Source organism: Molossus molossus, unplaced genomic scaffold, assembly GCF_014108415.1.
Source record: "Molossus molossus isolate mMolMol1 unplaced genomic scaffold, mMolMol1.p scaffold_m16_p_22, whole genome shotgun sequence".
NCBI classification, from domain to species: domain Eukaryota; kingdom Metazoa; phylum Chordata; class Mammalia; order Chiroptera; family Molossidae; genus Molossus; species Molossus molossus.
Genome location: NW_023425358.1, coordinates 27,240,581 through 27,265,398, shown reverse-complemented (window position 1 = coordinate 27,265,398; position 24,818 = coordinate 27,240,581). Strand labels below are relative to the sequence as shown.

The window sequence follows — 24,818 nt, the reverse complement described above, 5'->3', positions numbered from 1 at the left end:
GTCTTTTTTAGTTTTTTCAAATCATATCCAAATAAGCTACATGTTGTTTTTCTTTTTTTAAATCATCACCCAGGGACAGGTTTTATTGATTTTTAGAGAGGAAGGGAGAGGGAGGGAGAGAGAGAGGGAAATATCGAGAGAGAAACATAGATCGGTTGCCTCCCATATTGAGAACCGAACCTGCAACCTGGGTATGTGCCCTGACCGGCAATCGAACCTGAGATCTTTCAGTGTAGAGGATGGTGCTCCAACCAACTGAGCCCCCTGGCCCAGGACATGTTTTCTTACATGTGAATCAAATATTGTCCAGGAGGAACGTAAGAGAAGGTAAGAGACAACAGGCTGTCATTGTTGTACCTAGACGCGAATGCACACAGAGACACAAAACACTCCCAGCCTAGCACCGTTTTCAAATAATTTATTAGGAATTTAAAACTGAAAATATAACCTGGAAAAAGAAGTTACAGATGTGGAGAAAAGAGACACCGGAGGGTGGTAACTTGCTGGCTTCAAAACACCATGTAACATCTTTTTAAAAAATTCCCCAAACAAATCAGAAAACGGAATTCCAGGGCCCTGAACCCATGGGTGGGCCCAATGGGGTGGGGGTGGGGGTGGTCACAGGAAGGGAGGAGGGAGAAGCTAAGTCTCTCATGACTCAGCTCAAATGTGTAGAAAATTAAAAATAAAAACCAATAAAATGCAGCTTCTCTTTTATTAGGAAACATTAAAAAAAAACAAAACAAAACACGAACAGCCGCATATCTCAGTAACAAAGATTATTGCTTTGTGTTCTCAGGGCTAATAGGTTAAGCACCTCACACAGACAATTAACTCTCCAAAGGGGTTTTAAATCGGGGACTGATAAGGAAGGGAGCTTAGGTCCCCAGCCTCAGACCTGGGGGAGAGGGACACAGAGGGGACAACAGGTGGGCCTCAGTCCTGCCACACCAGCCAGGTCACTAGCTGTTCATGAAGTCAGACCCTGAGCCTTTTTCCTTTGAAGGGGGCTCAGGGGTGAGGGGCTGCCAAGGGGCTCTGGCCATGGGACCATCCTGGTGGGATACTTCAGTGAGAGAATGTGGGGGTTCCCTGAGAAGCCCTTTGCTTTCCCCTGGGGTCCACCCTTTCCCAAGTGCCCCCTGATGCCCACTCATGGTGGGGCTCAGAGCAGAAACCACGAAAGCCTGGCCTAGGTAGGGGGCAGGGGGAGACCTTTGGAGAGTTAATTCCTTTCCAGCAGTGGCTCCGGGCGAGCCCTTCTCTTCCCTCGCCCCTTGCCCCCACACTGGGTTTTCGGGGTGAGCAGGCCCAAGGCCTTGACCCCTAGGGCCTGAGAGAGTGGGCCTGCCTTGGCCACAGATGAGGCCTGCAAGCTTACAGTAACGGTGTCTGAGGAAGGGACAGGAACACAGGAGGGAGACCTTCACAGGGCGGGGCCAGGCGATGCCCTCACCCCCAAGGGGTCTTCCAGAGGGTGGGGGCTTCACCTCACAGTATTTACATATGATACAGGACGGGATGGTCCCAGGGGCTCGGCCTGGCCTACACAGCCCTGTCTTCCTCCCCAGGGCTGGAGAGAGGTGGCCAGGGGCCCACACCCACATAGACATTTTGTTCTCAGCTGGTGGGGGGCACCTGGCCCCTTGCCCCCTGCGGCCTGGGGCTTCACATTCACAAACCTAGAAATAGTTTAAAAAACAGTTTCTTTAAAAAAAAAAAAAAAAGAAAGAAAGATTAAAGGAGGGAAAATCAGAATAAAAAACCCGGGTTGGGGCTGCAGCCTGGAGCGAGCAGGCCCCCTCCGCCCTCACTCTAGCTATGAACAGATACAAAAGCCTTCTGGGGGTGGGTCCTTTGGGGCGCGGCAGAGAGGGAGGGGTGCAGACCCCAGAGGGGAGAATAAGGGGGCACTGAGGGGCAACCGGCTAATCCAAAATAAATAAAAGCGGGCAGGTGGGGGAGCGGGCCAGGGGTGGAAAAGGGGGAGGTTAGTAGGGGAGCCAGACGTTGTCCAGGGCAGCAGGGCAGGGGCCGGGCGGGAGTGGGGGGCAGGCAGTAGCCGGCCGAGTCGCTGCGGGGGGAGGGGCGGCGGCTGCGGCTGAGGTGTCCCCGCCCCCTCGCTGGCTCACTCCTGGTCCTCAGTCAGCTGCAGGCTAGGGCGCTGCAATACAGAGGGGTGGTTTACAGGTGCCCCCAGGCGTCCTGCCCCCATAACCTTCTGCCTCCCACTCTTTGGGGCCCCAGAACACAGCACCCCCTCCTCCATGCATAGGCCTCTTTCCCTAACCCCCTCCTAGATGAGCTTCCTTCACATGCTTTGCACTTTCTCCGTTCCCGGTTTTCCCGGGATTTTAAGTGGCTGGATTTATTCAAATGTCACCTTCTCAGGGACACCTCTGAATCCCTAAAGTGGACCCCTCACACACAATTTAGAATTATCTCACTTGATTAAAAAAAAAAAATGAACTGTTTTTAGGGTTTTAAGCCCTGTTTTGTTTTGTTTTTAAATCCTCACCCGAGGATGTTTATTGATTTGAGAGAGAGAGTTAAGGGGAGAGAGAGAAACATTGATGTGAGAGCAACATCCACTGGTTGCCTCCTGTATACGCTCTGACCAGGATCAAATCCGTAACCTAGGTATGGCCCCTGACCAGGAATCAAACCCACAACCTTTTGGTGTACGGGATGATGCTCCCACCAACTGAGCCACCCCGCCAGGTTTCACTTGACTTTTGTCTGTAGAATGAGAGAGAAAGCTTGTCTTATACACCCCTCTTTCCTGGAACACTGCTCAACAAATAGTTGTTTGAATGAATGAATAAAAGAATGAAAAGTCACTGGTTCACATGGTACCCACCGTCTGGCTAGATACTGCATGATGGCTGTGTACAGGGTTTTCTTCTTTCTCTCTATGTGTATACCTGTCAACAGTATCTGCTTTAATAGTTGTGTAATATTCCATTGTATACATACTCTCACGGATTTAACCACTCTCCTTTGGATGGGCATTTCAGTTATTTGCAGTTTTTAAAATAAATGCCTAGAAGTGGAATCGTTGGGTCCAGGGGATGCATGTTTAAAATCTGGAGAGACACCGCCAGACTGCCTTTTGGAAACCCTGAGCCTAGATGCAGTTTCTCCTACACCCTCATCAATGCTGGGCATCAGCAATCTAAAAAAATCTTTGCCTTGCCCAGCCGGTGTGGCTCAGTGGATTGAGCATCGTCTCATAGACTGAGAGGTCCCGGTTCGATTCCCAGTCAGGGCACACGCCTGGGTTGTGGGCTCCATCCCCGGTGGGGGGTGCACAGGAGGTGGCCGGTCAGTTTCTCTCTCACATCGATGTTTCTATCTTTCCCTTCCTCTCTCTAAAAAAGCAATAAAAACACATTAAAAAAAAAAATTTCTGCCTGACAGGTGGAACATGCTGCCTTATTGTTTTCATTTACATTTTTATGTAGCAGGTTGAGCAGCTTTTCATGTTCATTGACCATTGCTGGTATGAAGGTCTGTCTCCTCTGGACAATGGGCTCCATGAAGGCAAGGACAGGGATCATGTCCCAGACGGGGCTCCCAGTATCAGCCTCCCCCAGTGTCACCTCCACCCCAAGGCCCCTGCCCACCTCCTCACCTCCTGCCACCTGTCTCCTGCTTCAGTGGTACCCATTGGTGAAAGCTGTGGCAATCAAGGGACCCTGGAAAGAAAAGAATTTGACTCCTAGATTCAGGGGCTTCTTTTCTCCTGCAGGACACCTGAGGTGAGGCACAGACCCTTCTCTGGTCCTGCCCATATCACTCCTACTGCAGACCCACTGAAAGATTCTCCAGGGTAGGGCCGGGGACCTGCGTATAATCAATACCCTTGTTAAAATTAGCCCCCACCCCAAGCTAGAATCTAGCCCCCATTGGGGCAGAGGTGATGAGTCTTATTTGCACAATAGCCCCAGAGCCCACCTAGTGCCCGGCATACAGGGGGCAATCATTAAATGCCCACTGAATGAATGAGGACTCCTGTCCTCTCTCTTGGTGACACTCTTTTTCCATTCATTATCCCTCACCTCCCTCTGCCCCACAGACAGACAAGGCCTTTCCCCTCCTCCAACTTTGGGGGTCCTCCAGGACCAGCCACTCACCCCAAGACTGTGGCCGAAGCCGGTGCTGGGGGCGGGGCTGGCAGCACTGATGTAACTGCTGACCCCTGAGTCCTGGTTGGCTGCCCCATAGAGCTCAGCCATGGGGCCAGGGCTGGTGGTCCCCAGGAAGCCCCCTGTACGGCTGGGAGTCGAACCTGGAGGGGGAGCCATCGTCCAGGGGTGAGAGCCTGGCAACCCAGAAAGAAGAAGGTGATAGCCCCGGAGCCTTCAAACCTGTTCTACCCACCCTGACCTTGACCCCTCCTCCTGCCTCATCCCATCAGGGCCTGTGGGCCCACCTCCTTGAGATCCCTCCAAGTCCATCCGCGCCGCCAGCCCCAGCCCAGGCCCCCATGGTCTCCTGTCTCACCACTCAGCGGCCTCCTCACCGGTCTCTAGGCCTCCCCTCCTGAGCCCCTTCAAACCTTTCCCCATGCGGCAGCTGTGTGCACCTTCTAAATTCCACATCCCTCCACTGCCTAAAATGCCGTGTCTCCCCAGGACCCGGTTCCTCTAGCTCTTCCTCCCGCACCTCATCCCTGCACTCCACCCATGCTAACTGGCCGCCGAGCCTTTGCACATGCTCGTCCCTCCGCCAGCAATTCTTTTCCTCTTTGCCTTCAAATCGAAAGTGAAGTCCCTCCTCCTGGATGCCTTCCCCGGAGTCCTGTGAGCCCCTCTGGCTCCTGACTTCCCCCAGAGGAGCAGTTATCATCGTTCAGAATTATTGCCTTTCTAATACCTGGTGCCCCCACCAGCCTTTAAGGTCTGGAGGGCAGAGACCATGCCAGTCTTCCTCCTGGCGGGCTCGCCAGGTGCTCCGTTAACACTGGCTGAGCGAATGAATACATAAGTCCCTCTGAAAGGGAGGGTGGTGGCTACCTCCCCGCCCCTCTAGACCTCTCTGCCCCCTGCACCCCGTCCCTCGCTGCCCGCACCCCAGAAGGCCTCACCTGTCCCTCGAACCACAGCTGCCGCTGCTGCTGCCGCTGCCATCGGTCCATAAGCGGTGAGAGGAATGGCTGAAAGGGAAGGTATGGGCACTTCAGAGTGGCAGGTGAGGGGACAGAGTGGGTGATGGAGGCCCCCTCTGGGCAGAGCCTTACCCCACGGCAGAGGGGTCAGTGCAGCCCCACGGTCAAGGCAGAAAGAGCTCCCTTAGGCCGCCATCCGTGCCCTGACCCATGGACTGGATGAAGACAGGAGAGACGATGGCTTCCCAGCGCTTGACTCAGCCTCGGTTTCCCCCCTGGACTCAAGGGACACACTTGAACAACCCAACATTCACAGAGGGTGACGGTGGGGCACCTCACCCTGAGCTGCTCTAAGCACTGCCTGCACCTAGCTCCTGGGTAACGGGAGGGTATGTCCCTCTGCCCAGCCCCAGTCAACGGGAGCCAGTGACTGGCTTCCATGGGCCCCAAAGCCAGGCCCTTTGCTTCAAGGTACAAGCGACTCGGAGGTGCGGCTCAGGCCCCAGAGCTCCCTGTGCGATCCATGGCTGAAGGCAGACTGCAGGGGAGGCCACCGTTCGGCTTTGCTCCTTCTGCTGCCTGGCCGGCTTGCCTCGCCCCCCTTCTCCTGAGAGCATGTCCTCAACAGATTGTGTGCATCCAATGCCCTGCCTCAGGGGCCCCCGACCACCAGCCAGAAATAACCAGTCCCTCCCCATAAATCCTCTTAGCCCCCTTTCTGATTCCCTCTCAGACACAGGGATCTTGCTATTCCCTTGTTGGCTTTCTACCTCCACAGCATCTAGCACCTTGCCTGGTACACAATAGGTATTCAATAAATGCCTGCTGAAGGAGTAGAAGGGACTTCTGCTTAAATAACAGGTAGGCTGGAGCCTGGAGCTCCCTGGGGCTGGGGGTGAGCGCCCCCTACTTTTGGGCTCGAACACTGCAGCCCCCAAGAGGCTGCAACTCTGCCCAGAGCCAGGGTCTGCAGAGATGGCATTTGCCCTCAGGAACATCAGTCTCCCATCCCAAGATGTGCCCCTTGAGGCTGTTTGAATCACTCTGACCCTGAACTGGAACTGGACCTGGGGCTAGGGACCCCAGAAAAGGCCCCTGAAAATCCTTGGCATGGCCACTGGGCTGGGGATTGAAGTCTAGAACACAGCGGTTCCTGCACAGTAAACAAGGCTTGCTGATGTGCTTCATACAGTTGGCTTCTTCTCACTCAGATGTCACCTCCTCTGAGAAGCCTTCCCTGACCACTCTCACTAAGGCACCCCCTGCCCCCAACCCTAATACCTCACCACACTTCCGTTTTATTTTCCTCTTGGAATTTCTCACCCTTTGAAAGTACCTTATTTACTTGCTTATTGCTGTCTCTCTCCACTAGACTATCAGCACCAGGAGGGCAGGGACCTTCTCTATCTCACTCACTGCTGTATCTCCATGCTCGGAACCGCAGCTGACATGATCAATCTCTATTAAATGCATGATGGAAACACCCACATCTCCTGAAGGCAAGAGAAAAGTTCAGACCCCAGACTTCTAGGCTAGACCTCCGCCCCTGCCAAGACATCTGCTGAGGGGACCTTTCTTCCCTCAGTTCTTTAAGGGCAGTGGCTGGGCTGAGGTCTGTCTTTAGGCACTTTCAGGCATTCCACAAAGCAAAGTCAGCGTGGCCAATCCGAGCGTGTGCTTATCACAACTGTAAAGGATCACGCATTTGTATAATAAACATTTGTTTCCCTCTCTAGACTGCAAGTACTGTGACAGCAGGGCCTGGCAGAGTGTCCCACACAGTAGGTCCTCAACACAGAGTTCTTCAATGAGAAAAGGACCCCTTTCTGTCTCCCCAAGTCTACTCAGGGAAGAGCCTCTATCACCCCACCTCCAGGACTCTCTACTCCCTCCCCTTTCTTCACCCCATGTTTCTCTTCCCTCTTCTCCACTTTGAGGGACCCCTGAGCACCCCTTGGAAGGAAGGTCTCATCTAAAGCAGCATCCATCCTCCACACACGGCCAGGTTGGGGGTGGGGAGAGTGTGGGGTGGGGTGGGGGAGAAGCAGGTTGAACAGAGAAACCCCTTGCACACACCCCCGCCTTGCCGCCAGCTCAGAGCTGAGCTGAATGGCCCACGTGACAGCTACAGTTGGAGAAATGGCTCCAGCGGCCAAGCACCTTGATGCCATTTGCCCAGAAATCCCAAATGGGCAGCCAGAGGGCTAGATTTGCCCTTTGAATAGGTCTCGTTTGGACCGCAGTGGTAAATTTGGATTGTTGCCAACACTTAAAAATAATTGAAAAATGCATTTGAAAGCAATAACCAGGTTTCTGGCTTCTCTTAGAAAATGAGATCTGAATGTACTGAGTCTGCATCCCCTCCGGGCAAGGGCCAGCTCTGGCATGGCAGGCAGGCATGCCCACTCCAGTCTGCTGAAGTCCCCAGCTGGCCACTCTGCTCTGGGTCTGAGACCCTAGCTTCTCACCGCTGGGTCTCAGAGCATAGGTGGTGTGTGGCGCATAGAGGGTGCTAGATAAATATTTGCCAAATAAATGAATGAGTGATGTTGCCTCCCTCTGCTGGGCCTGGCCCTATGCCCCACCCTAAGGGCCATGTAACTACATAGACTGGCCAGTGCCCAGGCAGAATCTGCTGTATCCCCACAACTGGAGGGCTGACGGGCAGGAGAAAAGGGTCCCAACTAGCTTTCCCCAGGGGAAGGTCCCTGAGTCCTTCTTTCTCCCCATGTGGCCTGTGAGGTGTATGAAATCCGAGCAACTGACCTGTAAGCTCGGGGAGGACTGGGGCGCTCGGGAGAGGGGTCCGCTCTACACGGAATTCTAAAATGAAACGTAAAACAGCTTAGGAAGATGCAGGGAGGCCCCTCAGGCATGGCCTGGGGAGGACCGATGCACCCACAGGGACACTGGGAAGGGGGACAGGCCATGCACAGGACCCAAGAGCTGGGGATGGGGAGAGCATGGGCCCCAGCAGGCAAGGGTGGGGGAGGAGACACAGACACAGAGAGGAGAGACAGACACAGAAAGAGTGAGCAGAGTTGCCACCTATACCCCGGGCACGGGCAGGCTGGAACTACCATTCCCAGTGTTTCTTAAGAGGCTTGAGATTGCACCAAAACATCCCCCAGAATCCTCCTCTTCTCCTATTTTTGCAGGAGGCAGGGGTCGGCGGGGAAGCAGCATTCATGAAAATCGATGAGCCTAGAGCAGGTCAGGTTCGGGTTGGGTTCCCAGCTCCAGCATTTTCTAGTTGAGTCGTTTTAGCAAGTCACCTCACCCCTCTGAGCCCGTTTCCCCACCTGTAAACTGGGGATCCTCAGCCTCCCGCCATGAGATTGTTGTCAGAATGAGACAACATAATGTGTACGTGGGATTCCAAGCGGGGCAGCCCAAGAGGCAAATGATGCCCGTGTTTAGGGACCCTCTAAAAAATAAGACTCAAAAAAAAAAAAGAAGACGAAGACTTGCAAAAATGTGATATTTGATATTTCAAAGAAAACAACATTGAATAGTCATCATGGGAGAGTTCAGAACTTTGTTGGGCTTCCTGCCACTTACTTGAAGGCCTACTGTTATTTTTATTTTGAATTGCAAATGAGGTCCTGATCATCATGCTTTTCAATTGCTTTTCAGCATTCAGGGTCTCAAATGGTCCTGTTGGCCTTGGAAGGCTCGGCATAGCACGTGGTTACTATACATGTGTCCAGAAAGACACAACCAATGTGCCCTCTGACACAAGCCCAGTGCCCTCTTTGGTGGAAGTGGCAACCCTGGAGTGGGGTGGGGAGCGGAGACAGACAGGAGGCAGGCAGAGAGCACCCTGGGAGTGAACGGTGCCATGCAGGGCCGCGCTGGAGCTCCCACCCCCAGCCTGGGGAGGGGGTGAGGAGGGGATGGGAGGGGAGAGGCGCTCCTTCCTCAGACATGCCCTTCCTTCCAAGCTTCCAGCAGGCAGCCCCCCAACCCCAGCCATGCACCCCCAGACACCACCCTGAGGAGCCAGACTGCCTAGGAACCCGGGACATGCTGGCAGCAGAGAGACACTGAACAGGACTTACCGGGGAACTGGTAGGTGTAGCCAGGAGCGAGGCCTGTATAACTCCGGCTGGCATAGGTCGTGGCTTGGAAACCAGGGTAACCTGATGGGGCAAGGGGGCTAGTGTCAGACGCCTCACCTGCAGTCCAACCCGGATCAGTAGGGCACTCGGAGCCACCCATGTCCCTCCCCACCTCGTCTCATGAGTAACAGTCAGTCACATGTACCAAATACCTTCCACACACTGAGCCCTGCGCTAAGCCCACTGCACGGTTTATTTTATCCTTAAACCTCATAAGAACCCTTAGCAATTGTTACTATTAGGAGCCCAATTTTACAGATTAGGAAACTGAGGCTCAGAGAGGTGACACTTATTGGCTAAGAATAATTCAAACGCTTGCCAAGGCCCTTCAGGCGCTGGCTCCTGCCTCCCTCCTATCCTCACCTACATTCTGCCCATGGTCACTCTGCTCCAGCCACATTGATCTTGCTGTTTCTCAAATTCACCAAGTTCCTTTCCACCTCAGGACCTTTGCATATGCCATTCCTGCTGCCTGGAACACGCATCTCCCCAGGTTTTCACATGGTTGGGTCCTTTACATTGTGCAAGTTTCAGATCAAATGTCACCTCCTCAAAGAGGTCATCCCACAAGAGTCCTCCCACCCATTAGTTACAATATATATATTTATTATTATTATTTTTTTTTTATCCTCACCCGAAGACATTTTTCCATTTTTTGTTCAGATAGAGTGGGAGGGAGAGAGAAGAGAGAGAGAGAGAAACATCGACACAAAAGGGACACATCGAGTGGCTGCCTCCCGCATGACCCAACCAGGGCCAGGGACAAATGAAACGGAGGTACATGCCCTTAGCGGGAACCGAACCTGGGTCTCTCTGGACCACAGGCCAATGCTCTAACTGCTGAGCCAAACTGGCCAGGGCCATTAGTTACAATATTTATCATATCACCTGGTTTTCCCCTTTTATATCCCTAATGATCATCTGAATTTATTTCAGGATTTCTCTAAGTGCTGATTTTCTATTTCCCCCATCTTTTATTTCTGTGTCTTCAGCACCAACATGGTGCCTACTACTTAGTATGCATCTAATAAGTATTCATAGCTGTGAAATAAAAATCATATAGTGAGCCCTGGCCGGCTTGGCTCAGCGGTTGGAGCATCAGCCTGCAGACCAATGAGTCGTGGGTTCAATTCTGGTTAAGGGCACGTACCTCAGTTGCAGTTCGTCCCCTGGCCCTGGTCAGGTCGTGCAGGAGGCAACCAGTCGATGTATCTCTCTCGCATCAATGTTTCTCTCTCTCCCTCCCTCCCATTCTATCTGATGATAAATAGAAAAATATCCTCAGGTGAGGATTAAAAAGAAAAATCATATAGTGACTAATAATGGTGTAAATGGAATTCAAATTCAGATTTGACTGGTTCCAAGTCACCCGACCACCATTCTCACTATTTGTTAGAGGACTTCTTTTTCTGTTTTCACTCTTTAAAGAGGGTGAAAAATGAATCACCTTAAAAAGAAAACTTTCTCAATGTTCCAGATCAAAAGAGGCTAAAGAAACAGGACAGCCCGGCTGGTGTGGCTCAGCGAAAGGACCAGGAGGTCGCAATTCAATTCCCGGCCAGGGCACATGCCCAGGTTATGGACCCGATCCCCAGTGGGGGGCATGCAGGAGGCGGCCAGTCGATGTTCTCTCTCATCCATGTTTTTCTCTCTCCCTCTCCCTTCCTCTCTCTCTAAAATCAATGAAGAAAAAAAATTTTTTAAAGATGTTATATCAATATAAATGTATAAAGTTGACAATTATTATGTGGTTTCGTGAAAGAATATCCCTAATCTTTGGAAATGCACAGTGAAGTGTTTAAGAGTAAGGGGACAAAATGCGTGTAATTTACTCTCAAATGATTCAGAGAAAAATCACAAGTGTACTGTATGTGTGTATGTATGTATGTATATATACACACACAGAGAAAATGAAAGTGGGGTATAATGTTAATATAGGTGAATCTGGTAAAGGGTATATGGATGTTCTCTGTGCTGCTCTATGTTTTCGACTCTCCTTAAAGTTTGAAACTACTTCCATATAAAAAGTCAAAAAATACCCTAAAACTTCAGAGAAGACCATGCGCCACTTGGAGGGTACTGTCCTCACTCACCCTATCTGTGACCCCAAACCTGACCCTCTAGCCCACACTATGCCTCCCTCCTCTGAATTCCCAGAGCACCCCTCCCCCATTCCTGGCATAAAGACCCCCTTGTACTAGTCTCTTTCTGTGTCTGCACATCTTGTCTCTCCAGGGAGACTGTGAGTTTCCTGGGGGCCCAGCTCAGATTTTCCACCCTCAGTTGTGGGCCCCAAGTGTGGATGATCCTGTTCAACTTTTAGCCTCACAGCAGCCTTCACCCCCTCTAAGGGGCCTCCCCACACCCTGGTGGGTTTGGGTATCTCTCTGGGCTCCCAGGAGCCCCCGATCCCTCTGTGGTGACATTGACAATTCACTCCTATCTCCCACATTATGGGAAACCCCATGAGGGCAGGCGCTGCCTCTCCAAAGCTGCTCAAGTAATATTAGTTGAATGAACAAGAAGTGGCCTTCTCACCCTGACCAGTTTGGCTCAGCTGTTAGAGCACTGGCCCTCAGACCCAAGGATCACGGGTTCATTTCCCGATCAAAGGCACGTACCTGGGTTGCAGGTTTGATCCCCAGCCCCAGTCAGGGTCGTGAAGGAGGCAGCCAACTGATGTGTCTCTTACCTTAATGCTTCTCTCTCCCTCCCTCCCCCCCCTCCACTCTCGTTAAAAATAAAAAAGAAGTTGCCCTGGCCAGTTTGGCTCAGCGGTTGAGCGTCGACCTGCGGACCAGAGAGTCCGGGGTTTGGTTCCCAGTAGGGGCACGTATCACACAAAAAATAAAATTGAAAAAAAAAAGAAGCAGCCTTCTTTTGCCTTCCCAAAGGCCTTTGCGTTTTTGTAAATGCTATTCCTTCTACCTGGAACACTTTCCCCTTCCCTTTTCCTCTGACCTCCCATAACTACCTCTGACTCAACCCACAGACTCAGCTTAAATTTATCTTCTTTTCCAGCTTCTCCAAGTCTTGGTCAAGTTCCCTATGACCCACACTCCCTCGGCACCCTACACTTCTTCATCCTAAGCCTATTTATTTATGTTCTTACTGATTTGTTTTCCCTGCCAGACCATAAAGGTCTAAGGATAGTCACTGTTGTACTTCTTGGCACAGTGCCTGGCATTTATAGTTGCTCAATAACTATTTACTGGATGAATGAATGGATGGATGGACAAGACTAAGTAATGAACAGCTGGACCATTCTTTTGGCCACCACCAGAGGGCAGTACCCTACAACAAACTGCCCACCTTTGGTAGGTCTGCCACACTTGAGATCCTTGGTCCCCGCTCCCACTCAATGACTCAGAAGGGCAGACCACAGAGGAGATACAACACCCATGCAGCCCCTGGTAGCCCTGGGCGCAGTTCTGGGCAGGAAGAAGCTGCAGGTGCAGGCCTGGCACATACCTAGCATGCCGATGCCCAGCATGAAGGCATCCATTCCATAGGGCATGACTCGAGACCTCCCCCGGGCTGAGCCCGTCGGCGACATCACCTCTTTTGGCTGAGCTTTCTTACATTCCACCTGCAATGAAACCTGGTGGTCAGTTTCTCTTACAGTCCTAGGGTCACCCACCCTCCTGTTCCCTGGCAGATGTCTTTATTGTTAATTTACAGAGTGCTCACTATGAGCTAGGCACTATGTAAATAACTTTGCATGCAATAGTTCATAAATGCTTACACTAATCCAATGATGAAGGTACTATTGTTACTCCCATTTGACAGATGAGGAAACTGAGGCTCAGAAAGGGGAAATCATCTGCCCAATGACCAGACTAGCAAGTAGTGGAGTGAGGATTTCAAGCCATGCTTTTCCCCCCCAACCAATGCTTTTTAACTGCCACAGGACACTGCCTTGCTATCCAGATCTTCAGGGCATGGGAAAGCTGACTCTACTCCACTGACTGAGGCCCTTCTGCCTGCCTCCAGAACCTCTGAGCATCCCTGGCTGGCTCAGCCAGGAGCCTCAGTCTCTCTCTGCACCCCCAACCCCAGCTCACCATTTTGTTGTTGATTTCATGAAAATGGATTTCACACACTTTCTCCACGATGTCTTCGCTCTCAAACGTGACAAATCCAAACCCTAGAGGGCAAATGCAGGGTCAGAACCAGCTCATGGTCAAAACCCTGCCCTGCGTCATACCAATGCCACCACTACCCTCTCGCAGGTGAGTGTCTGAGAGGTAACAAAAGGCTCTGCCCACAGCCCAAGAACCTCTCAACTACCTGCTGAGACAGGGCTTCTAGCTCCAAATTACAGATGTGAAAACCCAGGCTCAGAAGAGTGAAGTGACTTGCTCAAGATCACACAGCAAGTTAGGAAGCGGCAGAGCTATGATGAAATTTCACTCAACACGCCCTCTCCCTGCCTCAGATGCTTTCCAATGAGGGAAGAAAGAACACACACAAACACTTATTTAAACTTAACACAAAGGTGTACACACTCAAACATACATTTGTACACAATCACATTCATGTATGTAGACACACACACACACACACATACATATCACACGCACAACTCACTGGTGCTCCTAAAAACATAAAGACCCCTGTGTATATGTACACAGTCACCCTGAGGCAACAGACATACACAAATATTCAGATACTGACACCCTTACATGCAGGTATACACACACGACGGCACATACCCCACTCCTAGAACAGGTTAAAAGACCGAAAGACCTGAAGCAACTGGAGATATAGCCCTGCCTCCTCCGGGGTGTGCCCCAGGGACTGGAATGGGATTCTCGGAAGGCAAGGCCTTTGGGAGAAAAACAACCAGGCTGTGCAAACACTGTGGCCCAGATGCTCACAGGTTCAGGGGCAAGGGGGCTGGGGGCTGGGCTCAGCCTGAGGGTGGGGGTGGAGGGCAGTGGCTGAAGCAGACTGCTTGGGGCTTTGAGTCAGCAAGTCAGCCTGACCCTGGGGCAGCGTGGCCTTAGCTCTGGTTACCAGGGACAAGGTAAGCCTCAGCATAGACACTGGTTGGGCAGACATCAGGTCGGGTGGGGGTGGAGGGCTCAGTTGGGGGAGAGTCTGCTCCTCTGCTCCTCTCGGGTGTCTGCAATTCTGCAAGTTTCTAGCACAGGAAACGGCGGGACAAAAGCCTTCTGTAAGGCCAGGCCCTGGAGAGGATGCAGATCCTCAGGGATAGGATGTCAGGAGGAGAGATGAAAGGGCAGCTGTGACCTGCAGCCCCCTGGCTGACCACAGGCCCCCAGCCTGGCCTGGAAAGGGGGAGGGGCCACACTCACCTCGGTGCCGGTTGGTAGTTTTGTCAAACATCAGCATAGCATCATCCACCTGAAACAGAGCCATTTTGTTGTTGGAGGACCCACCAGATACCAGGGGCCCACCACAACCCAGGAGCAGGGGCTCCCACACCCCTTTCTCTCTATATAAAGCCCAGGCTTTATCTTAAACCTGCTTCCCATGCTGGGGCAACTTTCTATCTGCAACCTCAACCAGATGCCACAGCAACCCCCTTCAACCACCAGATTCTCAATGGAGCGGTTTGCAAATATTAAGCACAAAATATGTGCCTGACACTTTGTCCCATAGTCCTCTCCACATTCCCTGCATGGTAAGAGCCTCATTTTGTAGATAAGGAAATGGGCTCAGAGAGGTGAAGTCACCTGGCCAAGGTCACACAGCAAATCCTAAAAGATCAAGACTAGGAGGAGGAGGCACTGAGTGGGCACTAGAGGAAAAAATATAAGATCAAGACCTGAGATGGGGAAGCAAAAGCCTCTTCCCTTTTTGCAGAAGGCCAGGAGGACAGCCAGTCTCAACTCCCCTCTCCTGGTACACATCTTTTCCTCTAATTGAGGTTTCCTTTTGCTAGAGGCTGTAATTAAAGCAACTAGAGTTCAGTGCCTGGGCTGCTTGCCTCCCACTGACTGGGGGAGGGGACAACAGGGCTGAGGAAAGGGGGGTGTCTACACTATCCCCCCTCCCTTGGACCCTAGACTTCTCTTCTTGCTTCTCCCTCAAGGCATCCCCTTGGATACAAGGACAATCAAAGACCTTAGCTTCCCTCCCACAGTCCCACCTCCTTCCTTTTGCCTATATCTGGTGCATCCTCCTGGCCCTCTTTAATTCTTCAGCCAATGTCAGCTAACTCATGGGGTTAAGCTAAGGTCTGATTCATCCTTGGTGGAAATCAAGGGTTACCTCTGACACCCCTCCATTGCACTCCAGCTGCTGACCCTCCCACAAATGGTCACGCACCCAAGGGATGAAGGAAAACCTCTGGAAGCTGTGGGGTACAGTCTCTCCCCCACTCTCCTTCACTCTCCAGGCCTGTCACCCGCCTCCTTGAAGGAAAGGGCAGCCCCTGAACAGGGTGGTCCTCCGGCTCTCACAGGCGCCAGCTGAACAGGGCCTCTGACTTCCCCCTGGGAGAACCAGACCCCACTGAGCCAGGAGGCAGCTGGGTCCTGGAAAATCTAGAAGGAATTGACATCTTCCTCCCCAAGAAGCTTCCTGCCCCAGTGCCCTGCAAGGGAGTGTCACCCCCACTCCCATCCTTAAAGACCCATTGTGAGTCCCCATCCCAAATCTGCTCGATCACCCAAACTAGATGGTCACTTCAGGCTCAGCACATCTTGCCCACCCCCTTAACCAATGGGAAAGAGAAACTCATAAAGGAGGGTTGTGATAAAAACACAGGCTTTGAATTGAAATCCTAGGTCCTGCATTTGCTGGTGGGTCATCTTGGGCAAGTGGCTCTGTGTCTCCATGACTCAGGCTACTCATCTGTAAAATTGGTGTAAGAATGTCTTATAGGGAGGAGTTAAATGAGATAGTACACGTAACACTCTTAACTCACAGTACCTGGGATACAGTAGTGCTTAATAGATAATGACTGTTGCTATTACCTTATTATGGAGGGGCTTGCCCACAGTCACATGGGGGAGAGGGGCAATGCTGGAGAGAGCAGTCCAACACTACGGCCTTTAAAGGTTTCATGAGAACAGTGCCCGTGTCAGCTATTACCATGACCAAGTTACAGAGCAGCTTGACTTGTGCTCAATAATTACTTTTTGAATGAATGAATGAATGAACGAACTAAGAACCAGCCCTCTAATACTATAGCTTTGAGTTCCTGCCTGACCCACAATTTGATTTCAGCCCAAATCCACAGCCCTTTTAGCCTTCCTCTGCTCAATCTTACAATCCACCATCCCTGGCCCCCAAGACCCTTCAACCTGAGCTCTGGCTGGACGGACCCCTAATGGGGCAATGGGGTCGAGGCCAGGGCAGGGAGCAAGGAAAGTGGCTGGGGGTCCAGGGGACCCCCACTGGTGTCTCCTCCTGGGGCCAGCTGAGGGGAAGGAGGCTCCCAGCCCGGTGTCCTTAATAGGCTTTGGTCTCCATGGGAACCCGAGGGCAGGGGGGCTTGGGGAGGGAGGGGAGGAGGGGAGGCGGCCGGGGCCTGCTGACCAGTGGGAGCCAAGTTCGGCGGCCTCTAAGCCTGAGTGGCAGCCATGGCGGCTGACCATTGTTCCCCCCTCGGCGGCGGCCCCTCGATCCGGGCGGGGGGCCCCCCGCCGCAGGGCCCTTGGCATTCCCGGCTGTCCCCCTCGCTCCCTGGCAGCCTATTCTCCGGCTCCCCCTGGCCTCCCCGGGCCGGTTTCACATGCCAACGCCGATTTAGGCCCGAACAAAAGACGCGGCCGCTGACGGCTTCTCCTGGGGCCCGGTTGCCATGGCAACGCCGGCCCCGGGGGCAGGCGGCCTCCAATCACAGCTGCTGGATCAGATTAGTGCGAGCTCTAATGCTCGGCGCTCAGACACAAAGACACCCCGCCGGAGCGAGCGGGGCCTGCTGCTTCCCAGGAGCGTCCTTCCCTCTGGGGCCCAGGCCGCCGACCTGCCCTCTGTCCTGGACCCGGGTCCCCACGGAGGCGCCTGAGCCTCGGCCTCTGGCCCTCATGCCGCCAGCATCCGCTGGCCAGGGGACCTCCCACCCTCTCCCTTTCTACCCTGGAGACAGGGGACTGGAATCCCACCCAGTTGCCAACTCACACCCTATTTCCCAAGCCACCTTCTTTGGCCTTTGCCTAACAGGGACCTGAAAGTGTCTCCATGGGAAAGGGGAGACCCAGCCTGTAGCCTGTCTCACGGAGGATTAGATCAGGGACCCCAGCACTAAGCCCAGGAGTCCTACTTCATCCTCAGATTAAAACTTGGTCCCCTCTTTGCCATCTCTCCCTGCAACCTTGACGTTGACACTGCTCACCTTTCTGGGGACATCCTACTGTCTGATATCGTTACGACTCCTACTTCCCAAACAGCCCAGAAAATTAAACTGGACGCATCTCAGAGCTGAGAGCCAATCCTCTGGGCCTGACCTTCACCCGCCCACCCCTCGCAATAGGTAGGGAATCAGCCCCCTCTACCAGCTCCTGCCCCACACTCCCACCTGTGCAAGCAGCGGGCTGAGTGCAATTGGGAGTCCTATTTATTGCCTCCTTATCATCCCCACCAGGAAGGAGTGGGGGAAGGTGCAACCGCCCAAGGCCTGGACAGGTGCAAACTCCCAGGAGGCCAAGGGGGTGACTGGATTGAACTGGCTATAGGAGAGCAGCCTCCCTCGGGAGAAGGAAGATAAGTAAGAGAAAAACACAGGGAAAGGGCAACAACAGAGAGAGCTACTGTGTGGCTTCTGTCCCTGGGGATGTGTCCAGAGTGTGAGGCTCATAGACAGCCCGGGAGCCTGAAGGGTGGGTTGACCTGGCCTCACCCACAGAAGGACTCACCCCTCTTTCACCTTTTGCAGGAACTGGAATGACCTGGCTGGACTCCACTCCCTACTGACCACTTCTACAGGACTTTCACACCCCCAGCAAGCCCCCCAGATTTAACCCACCTTCCCGAACTGCTCAAAATATTGCTTCACATCCTCCACCGTGGTGTTCACTGATAGCCCCCCCACAAAGATCTTCTTCGTTCGAGTCACCATCTGTTAGGGGGAGAGAATGAGAAAGTGGGCATCTGAGTCCTGTGGCCTGCTGCCACCAGCAGGGGCTCGAGCCCTCCTGCCAGGGCGCCAGCTGACAAGCTCTGTGGCCCCAGCTACTCGGAAGGCCCCCCCTGAGCTCCCCCTTGGACCCCCGCCTCTAGGCCTGTCACAGGCAGCTGTGCACCCCACACCCTGGCTGGCTCCAGTGTGCCTTCCTCCTGCTTCCCTCCCTGGGGTCTGTGTGGGGAAAATGTCTTTCCTAAAGACCACCACAGAGCAGGCAGTGGATGCGTGACCTGGACCTACAGCCTAACTTAAAGACCCCCTTGGGAGAGGCCAAAGCCCATCACAGGGTCCCCCTAAACTCCATGCCGACATTTTCTTCATCAACCTCCTCCCAACCCAACCTCTGGCAGCCCTGTGGCCCCAGCCCTGTTTTAGGAAGAACACATGGTCCTAATTACCCCAGGAGCGCATGGCTAATCCAAGGCAATTCCCAGCCCCATCCTAACACTAAAGCACCTTCTGTCACCAAACTGCTTAATGGAATTAACCCAATTCCGACCATGTGCTCCCTGGTGCGGCTTCCTTCGAATACCTGCTCCATAATTGCTTTCAGGCCCTCTGCTGGATCCTTCCAGAGATGCCCCTTTCCTGTCTCTTAAAAGTTGCCCCTCTCCCTTTGCTGTGGCAGGAGCTGGGCACCATGGCTCAAAATCCGAAAGCATCTTGGTTCCCACCAACCCTCTTGCAAAGGAGAAACTAAGATCTCCTGGAAGAGGGACCTGGTGCTAAGACACTCGATAAGTCAGCAGACACAGGGATCCTGCTCCCTGTTCTGTAATCAGCCTTCCTGTTTGTCCCCTATATTCAACTGCTTAAAAATTCAGATCTGGCTAGTTGCTCTGGGGCCCGGAATAGAATCTTAGGCCTCTGCCCTGGACCAAAAGTTTTGAGTGCTATATAGCTCAAGTGCTCAGAAACCTGTTTTCTGCACACCCAGACAAATCTGCTGCAGCACCAGGGAAAGAGAACACTTGAGAGGGGCAGCCACAGTCACCCAAGTTGAAAGACAACAGGTGACAGACTCCATGGTCCCTTCCCCCTCCTCAAGCCCAATCACACTCAGGAGGCAGGAGGGTGACTGGGGTCAGAGGTAGCTCCCTGGCCCAACTCTAGCTCAGCCTCAGGGGGTAAGTCTGTCCTGGATTTGACCCCCAGAGTCAGTGGGGACAGAGGCTGTGATCTCTGAGGTCAGAATTCCACTCAGGGTCTAAACCATACAGGCTTCAAATATAGGGCAATGAGTCCCCTGAGGGGTTCCCCTTCTCCAAACACATGCAGCCCCCTTCCCAGTCTACCTCAGAGCACAGATGGAAAGATGATACATAGTGTCTTCAATCCACAGAACAAGGATATTGAGAATCTTCCCTCCCCCCATCCCAGTCCACCCAGAGGTAGCAGAAGCATCTTTCACAGAAAGGAATGCTGGGAATATCACTGCCCTCCGTAACAGACTCCTCCCAGGCAGAGACACACCTACCTTAGGCTGTGCTCGTCGTGGAAAGGCCACCTTGGGATCAATCTGGAAGAGAAGGAGCCTTGGTTATCACATTTCAGATGGGTGACCACAGAGCCTTCAGCCCTGAAGACCTCTATCATCCCAGGACACAGAGGTGACAGAAACCACCACAGAAAAGTGTAGTGGTTAAGCATTTAGGCCCTGGAGCCAGGCTACTGGATTTGAATCCCACTTACACTGCTTCCCAGCTGTGAGACCTTAGGCAAGTTACTGAAACTCTGAGACTCAGGGTCAAGCTCACTTGTAAAATGGGCAAATAGTAACACCCACCTCAAGGGGTCATCTGCAGATTTTATGAGATAAAGCTTACTTACAGCGAGAACCCAAAAAAGTAAGCAAAGTCTTATTCCTTTAAGCACCAGGTATATTGAGGGCCTTCCCAGCTTAACTGACTTCACACAGATACCAGTCTAGGGGAGGCATGCAATTCAGACTTTTGAAGCCTTGAGAATGGAAAGTCTTTGCTTCAAGATAAGAGTTCATAAACCACCGGGAATGGACTCAGTTCTATTTCCCCGATATTATCGACAGCTAACTGCTCTCCTTGAGGGTGCAAATAAACAGCTTTCTGAGAATGCAGCTAGGCTTGGGGTGAAGCAGAGCCCAGGCTTTGATGACGTGCAAGGGCATGGGAATTGGACTCAAATTCTGGGCCCCTGGCCAAGCTTGTGATCTTGGGAACTTGCCTGGCCCCTCTGAGCCTCAGTCCCCTCATCTGCAAAGTGGGGACAATCACACCCACTTTTCCCAGAGGCAGCCGGGGGAAATCAAATGAGATAACATGGGTGAAAGCGGTCCTTTGTGAACTGCCCTTCATTTCATTGCACAAACAAAAGTGCTATTACCAGTGGGCCACCTTTGCCCTTGGCTATGAACAACCAAACCAGAAGGGAAAAGCAGCGTGCATCTGGGTGTTCCAGGTACTCTACCTATGCTTAGAATTAGCAAAAAGCAGGGCATGAGATACTGTGATCAGTGCAGGACCTATAAGGCCCGATCATTCCAGAGTTTCTTGGCACCCACGTGGGTGGATACCACTCAAAAGTTCATCAGTCAGTCATAGGCAAGATCTATCTTTTCTCCAAGTTCCTTCCCTTCAAAACTCAGCCTTGTTCTAGACAACAGAATTCCTCCAGGCTCCCCCACTGGAACTTGCCCACAAAGAAAGAACCTCCAAAATCCATGCTAGGGCAGTGCTTCCTCTCTCCCAAAGCCCCATGAGGCTCCAAGGAAAATCAAAGCTGTCCATTTTCCCTGCCTGAAGGTGTGATTTTGTACATCTATGGACATTTCCCGACCTTCTATTTCTCCCGAAAGCAGCCTCTCCAGCCACCAGAGCACACCTCAGACAGTCCCCTGATGGGGAGATGGTACCCAAACCATGTCCAGCAGACCCACACACACCCTATCCCTGATACACCCCACCTCCACTCTGACTCATATCCCACAACATAAATAAAATCCAACAAGTAAATAAAAGGTGAAAGTCAGAACCCAAAATAGACTCCCCACAATAAACCTTCCTCCCACCACCCCGAACTCAAGCCAGAGAGTGTCAAACACAAAGCCCTTGCCCTTGAGTTTCAAATCTCAGAAAGATGCCCATCTCACCTTCCTTCCTCCCCTCGCTCTTCCCCTTATCGATCTTCCATTCCCCCACCCCCCAGCCCCAGCCCCTAAATCTCAGCTTCCTGAGCGCTGCAGAAGTCATCAGTGCATTCTGAGGACAGGGGATGGTAGGAGAACAGGCAGCTTGATGGCAGATAATCACCAAAAACAATAGGCCACTGTCTCTCCATTCCCAGCTTGGGTCACTCAGTCTGAGCCAAGAAGATCCTTTCAGAGCCGGCAAAGTTGAGGCCTGGCCTCATTTGCTCATTACTGGGAGCAGGAGTGGGAGCCACTGGGCAGAGATAACAGGAGCTGGGGACAGGCGGTAATTTAACAAATTCTTGGGCACAACCAGCTATTGTTGCAGGTAAACAGGAGCCAGTGACTGACCCAAGCAGGGAGGCCCAGGGCTGGAGGAGAGTGGGGGAGTGTGGAGAGAGATCACACTGTCCCGGCCCCTTGGCAGATGGTCTCCCCAATCACAGGTCACCCCCATCACAGAGTAAACCCTCCTATGACTTTCTCCTTTTCCCTCTCCCCTTGAGCCAGGGCCTGAGCCAGCGCCCCCTGCAGGGCCCAAGACACTGGGGAGCAGTGGGACAACAGCAAAATGTTCCAGGAGTTTGAATACCAAACAAGCAGCTAAGATCTAGCCCTCGGAACGTTTTTCCAGGCAAGCTAGCTCCCTTCTCATAAATCCCTTCCTGGGCAAAGCAATTCTGAGTCTTCCACACAAAGCAAGGAGCTCATTGACCAAAAGTCAGGGGAGGTTGGGGGGGGGGGGGCGGTTAGTGATGCTTTGCCATTGGTCTGGAATGAAGGGGTGTCGCAGAGCCAAATACTAGTCGCAGTTCACAGAAGCCACAGGGTGGGTCACTGTAGACCTGACTCACCCAATTTGGGCTAGGGGAGGGACCTAGCCCCACCCCAACCTCCTCTCTGAGGCATTAAGATTAGCAGGTATGGGGAGGGGGTGGTGGCTGATTCTTCCCTCACCTATACTGGAGGGGTTGGGAGATGTAGCATCTCAGGGCAGGCCTGGATTTTTTCTCCTCCCTCTGCCCTCAACTCTAGTGACAAAGTTTCAGAGCCTGGCAGCCCTTCTACTCAGAAAACTCCCTCCTTCCTTAAGGACCCCGTCCAACTGTCCCCCGGGGAGAGTCCTGTCCTGACCCTCTCCTCCGGCGGCCTCCCTCCCCCAAAGGACCCCCGAAGCCCCGAGGGCCACTCACTGTTTTAGAGTCGAGCTCGTGCCGCGATTGCGCCAGCACTTTATCCACCCCCGCCTGGTCCATGAAAGTGACGAAGCCGAAACCCCTGCTCGCGGTAGTGAGGGAAAGGCAGATGGTTACAAGGCAGTGAGTGGCGGTGAAGGGGGGCGAGCCGGGAGCAGGAGGAAGGGGTGCGGGGCTCACCTGGATCTCTTGGTCAGGGGGTCCCGCATCACCAGACACTCCTTCACCTCCCCGAACTGGCCGAAGTACTCGCGCAGCCCTTCTGTAACCACATACCCGCCTTCGGACCAGCTCGGGCCCTGCGCCCTTCCCCCCTCCCCCGTCCTTTGCCCCCAGTGACCCTGGCGCGGCCCCGCCGCCCCCGCGCCCAGCAGCCTGAGCGCCTCTGCACTGTCCCCCACCCTCTCGCCCTCACCCGGCTCTCGTGGAGCCTCCTGGCGCCCACAGGGGCCCCAGGAAGCCAAGGGCCGAGCTGGGCTGGAGGGGGGACGGCTCCGGCCGGGTTCCCGCCGCTCCGGGAGCCGCCTCACAAAAGTTTGAGCCGCAGGTGCGAGCGGAGTTGGCGCTGCCGCCGGCGGGTCCCGGGGGCTCGGCCCACCCCCTGATGCCCCCTGAACCCCTCATCTCCTTCCCTCCACCCGCTGGGCCGTGCGCGCTTGCCGATTGCCCTGCACTCTCGGGGTCCCCGGGCGGGGCGCGAAAGAGAGCGCAGAGGCGCCCGGGGTCAGTAGGGCGCAGGGCCGAGCTGGGGTGTCCGGTTCCGGGGCGCCGGGGGGTCCGGGGTGCCCTGCCGGGCCGGCGGGCGCTCCCAGGCTCGCTCACCCTGCGTAGTCTGCCAACTGAGTCCCCCGATGAACATCTTGCTGCGGGAGGAGGAGAGACACAAAGGGCCCGCGTGAGCGCCGGGAGCCGGGGCGCAGGGGGCGCGGGCCCGGGCCCCGGGGAGGCCCGGCCCGACCCGGATCGGCCATGTTGGCGGGGCCGGGGCGGGCGCGGGCCGGGCAGGCCGGGCCGGGCCGGGCCGGGCCGTACCAGGGGTCGTGCGGCGAGTCCGGGGAGGCGAGGCCGGGCTGGGGCGCGTCAGTCTCCATCGGGAGCCGCGGGCGGCGCGGGCAGCGGAGCGGCGGCGGCGGCGGCGGCGGCAGCGCTCGGCGCGGGGCAGATGAGGTGCGCGGCGAAGGGGGCCGGACGGACAGGCCATGCTGCCCCCTCCCCCGACCCCGCTCGGGCGGGCGGGCGGGCGGGGACGGCCGAGGGGAGGGCCCGCCGGGGGCCGACCTGCCGGCTCCTCCCCCCGCCGCCCTGCGCGCATAAAGCCCCGCGCTCGCCGGCGCGTCCGGGCGCCCGCGGAGGCGGCGGCGCCCGGACCCGGCTCCCGCCTGGTTCCCGGGTTCCCGAGGGCGAGAGAGACCCCGAATTTCGATGCGGGCCGGGACCTGGGCGCGGCCGCACCCCCCACCCACCCCAGCGCGGGGGCCGGGCCGCGGGAACGCCCTCCCGGAACGAAGCGCTTCCCGGTGCCTTCAAGGTAGCTCGGTTCCGGATCTGGGACCCCCCAGTCCTCCCTCTCAGGGCCCCGTTGCCCACAATCTAAGAGATCCTCAATCACCCTGGGTCGGGAAGGAGAAAACCCCTTGCCCCCTAGTCCCTTCATGGTTCCAACTGGTGAGAAACCTTACATTCCCCCAGTCGGAGCGAGAAGCCGCCCTCCGAGTCCCCAGTTGCCTCAGAACCTAATTTAGGGCTCCCCCTCAGCGGCCCTCAGTCGACCCTCAGTGACCCATATGCCCTATATCTAATTTGGGGAACCCTCTCAGTGCCCCGCGTCCCGAGTGGAGAGCCTCCATCAGCACCCCATTAGAAACCGTGTCAGTTTCCCCAAACCCTCCTCAGCACTTGCTGTCCCGAATGAGAATCCCCCTCCGCTCTCTCAGATCCCTTCCTTCCACAGAAGCCCGCCTGCCCCAAGCCTGTGTTCCCAGTTTGCTAACACCCCCACCCCCAGTATGAGGAATCTCCACTGTTTCTCTTACTCCCTGGCTCTTGTCAGCCCCACTTAGACTTATGTCTAGATTCGGTAAAGTCGGTTCCAGCCGCTCACCGCCCCCTCCCCACCCAGTCTGGG

The 24,818-nt window shown here is 54.3% G+C and overlaps 1 protein-coding gene across 6 annotated transcripts; it reads right to left on the bottom strand.

Moving 5' to 3' along the window:
* Positions 1–404: 404 nt before the first annotated feature.
* MSI1 (musashi RNA binding protein 1) lies at positions 405–23,851 on the bottom strand. 6 transcript variants are annotated; one of them, XM_036277127.1, is made up of 15 exons: positions 23,726–23,851; positions 23,516–23,556; positions 22,874–22,955; positions 22,691–22,775; positions 19,809–19,850; positions 18,173–18,265; positions 14,553–14,601; positions 13,296–13,378; positions 12,703–12,820; positions 9,172–9,252; positions 7,877–7,933; positions 5,090–5,158; positions 4,137–4,324; positions 3,635–3,698; positions 405–2,164 (listed from the first exon to the last, which is right to left on the bottom strand). In XM_036277127.1, the coding sequence occupies exons 1-14, from the start codon at positions 23,782–23,784 to the stop codon at positions 3,657–3,659; spliced, it is 1,089 nt and encodes a 362-aa protein (XP_036133020.1). In that variant the 5' UTR covers positions 23,785–23,851; the 3' UTR covers positions 405–2,164; positions 3,635–3,656. The 6 variants fall into 6 exon arrangements, with proteins under 6 accessions (XP_036133020.1, XP_036133025.1, XP_036133021.1 ...); XM_036277128.1 differs by having other exon boundaries at positions 746–2,164; positions 4,137–4,291; positions 23,726–23,806; XM_036277132.1 differs by lacking the exons at positions 23,516–23,556; positions 23,726–23,851 and adding an exon at positions 23,109–23,126.
* Positions 23,852–24,818: the final 967 nt, after the last annotated feature.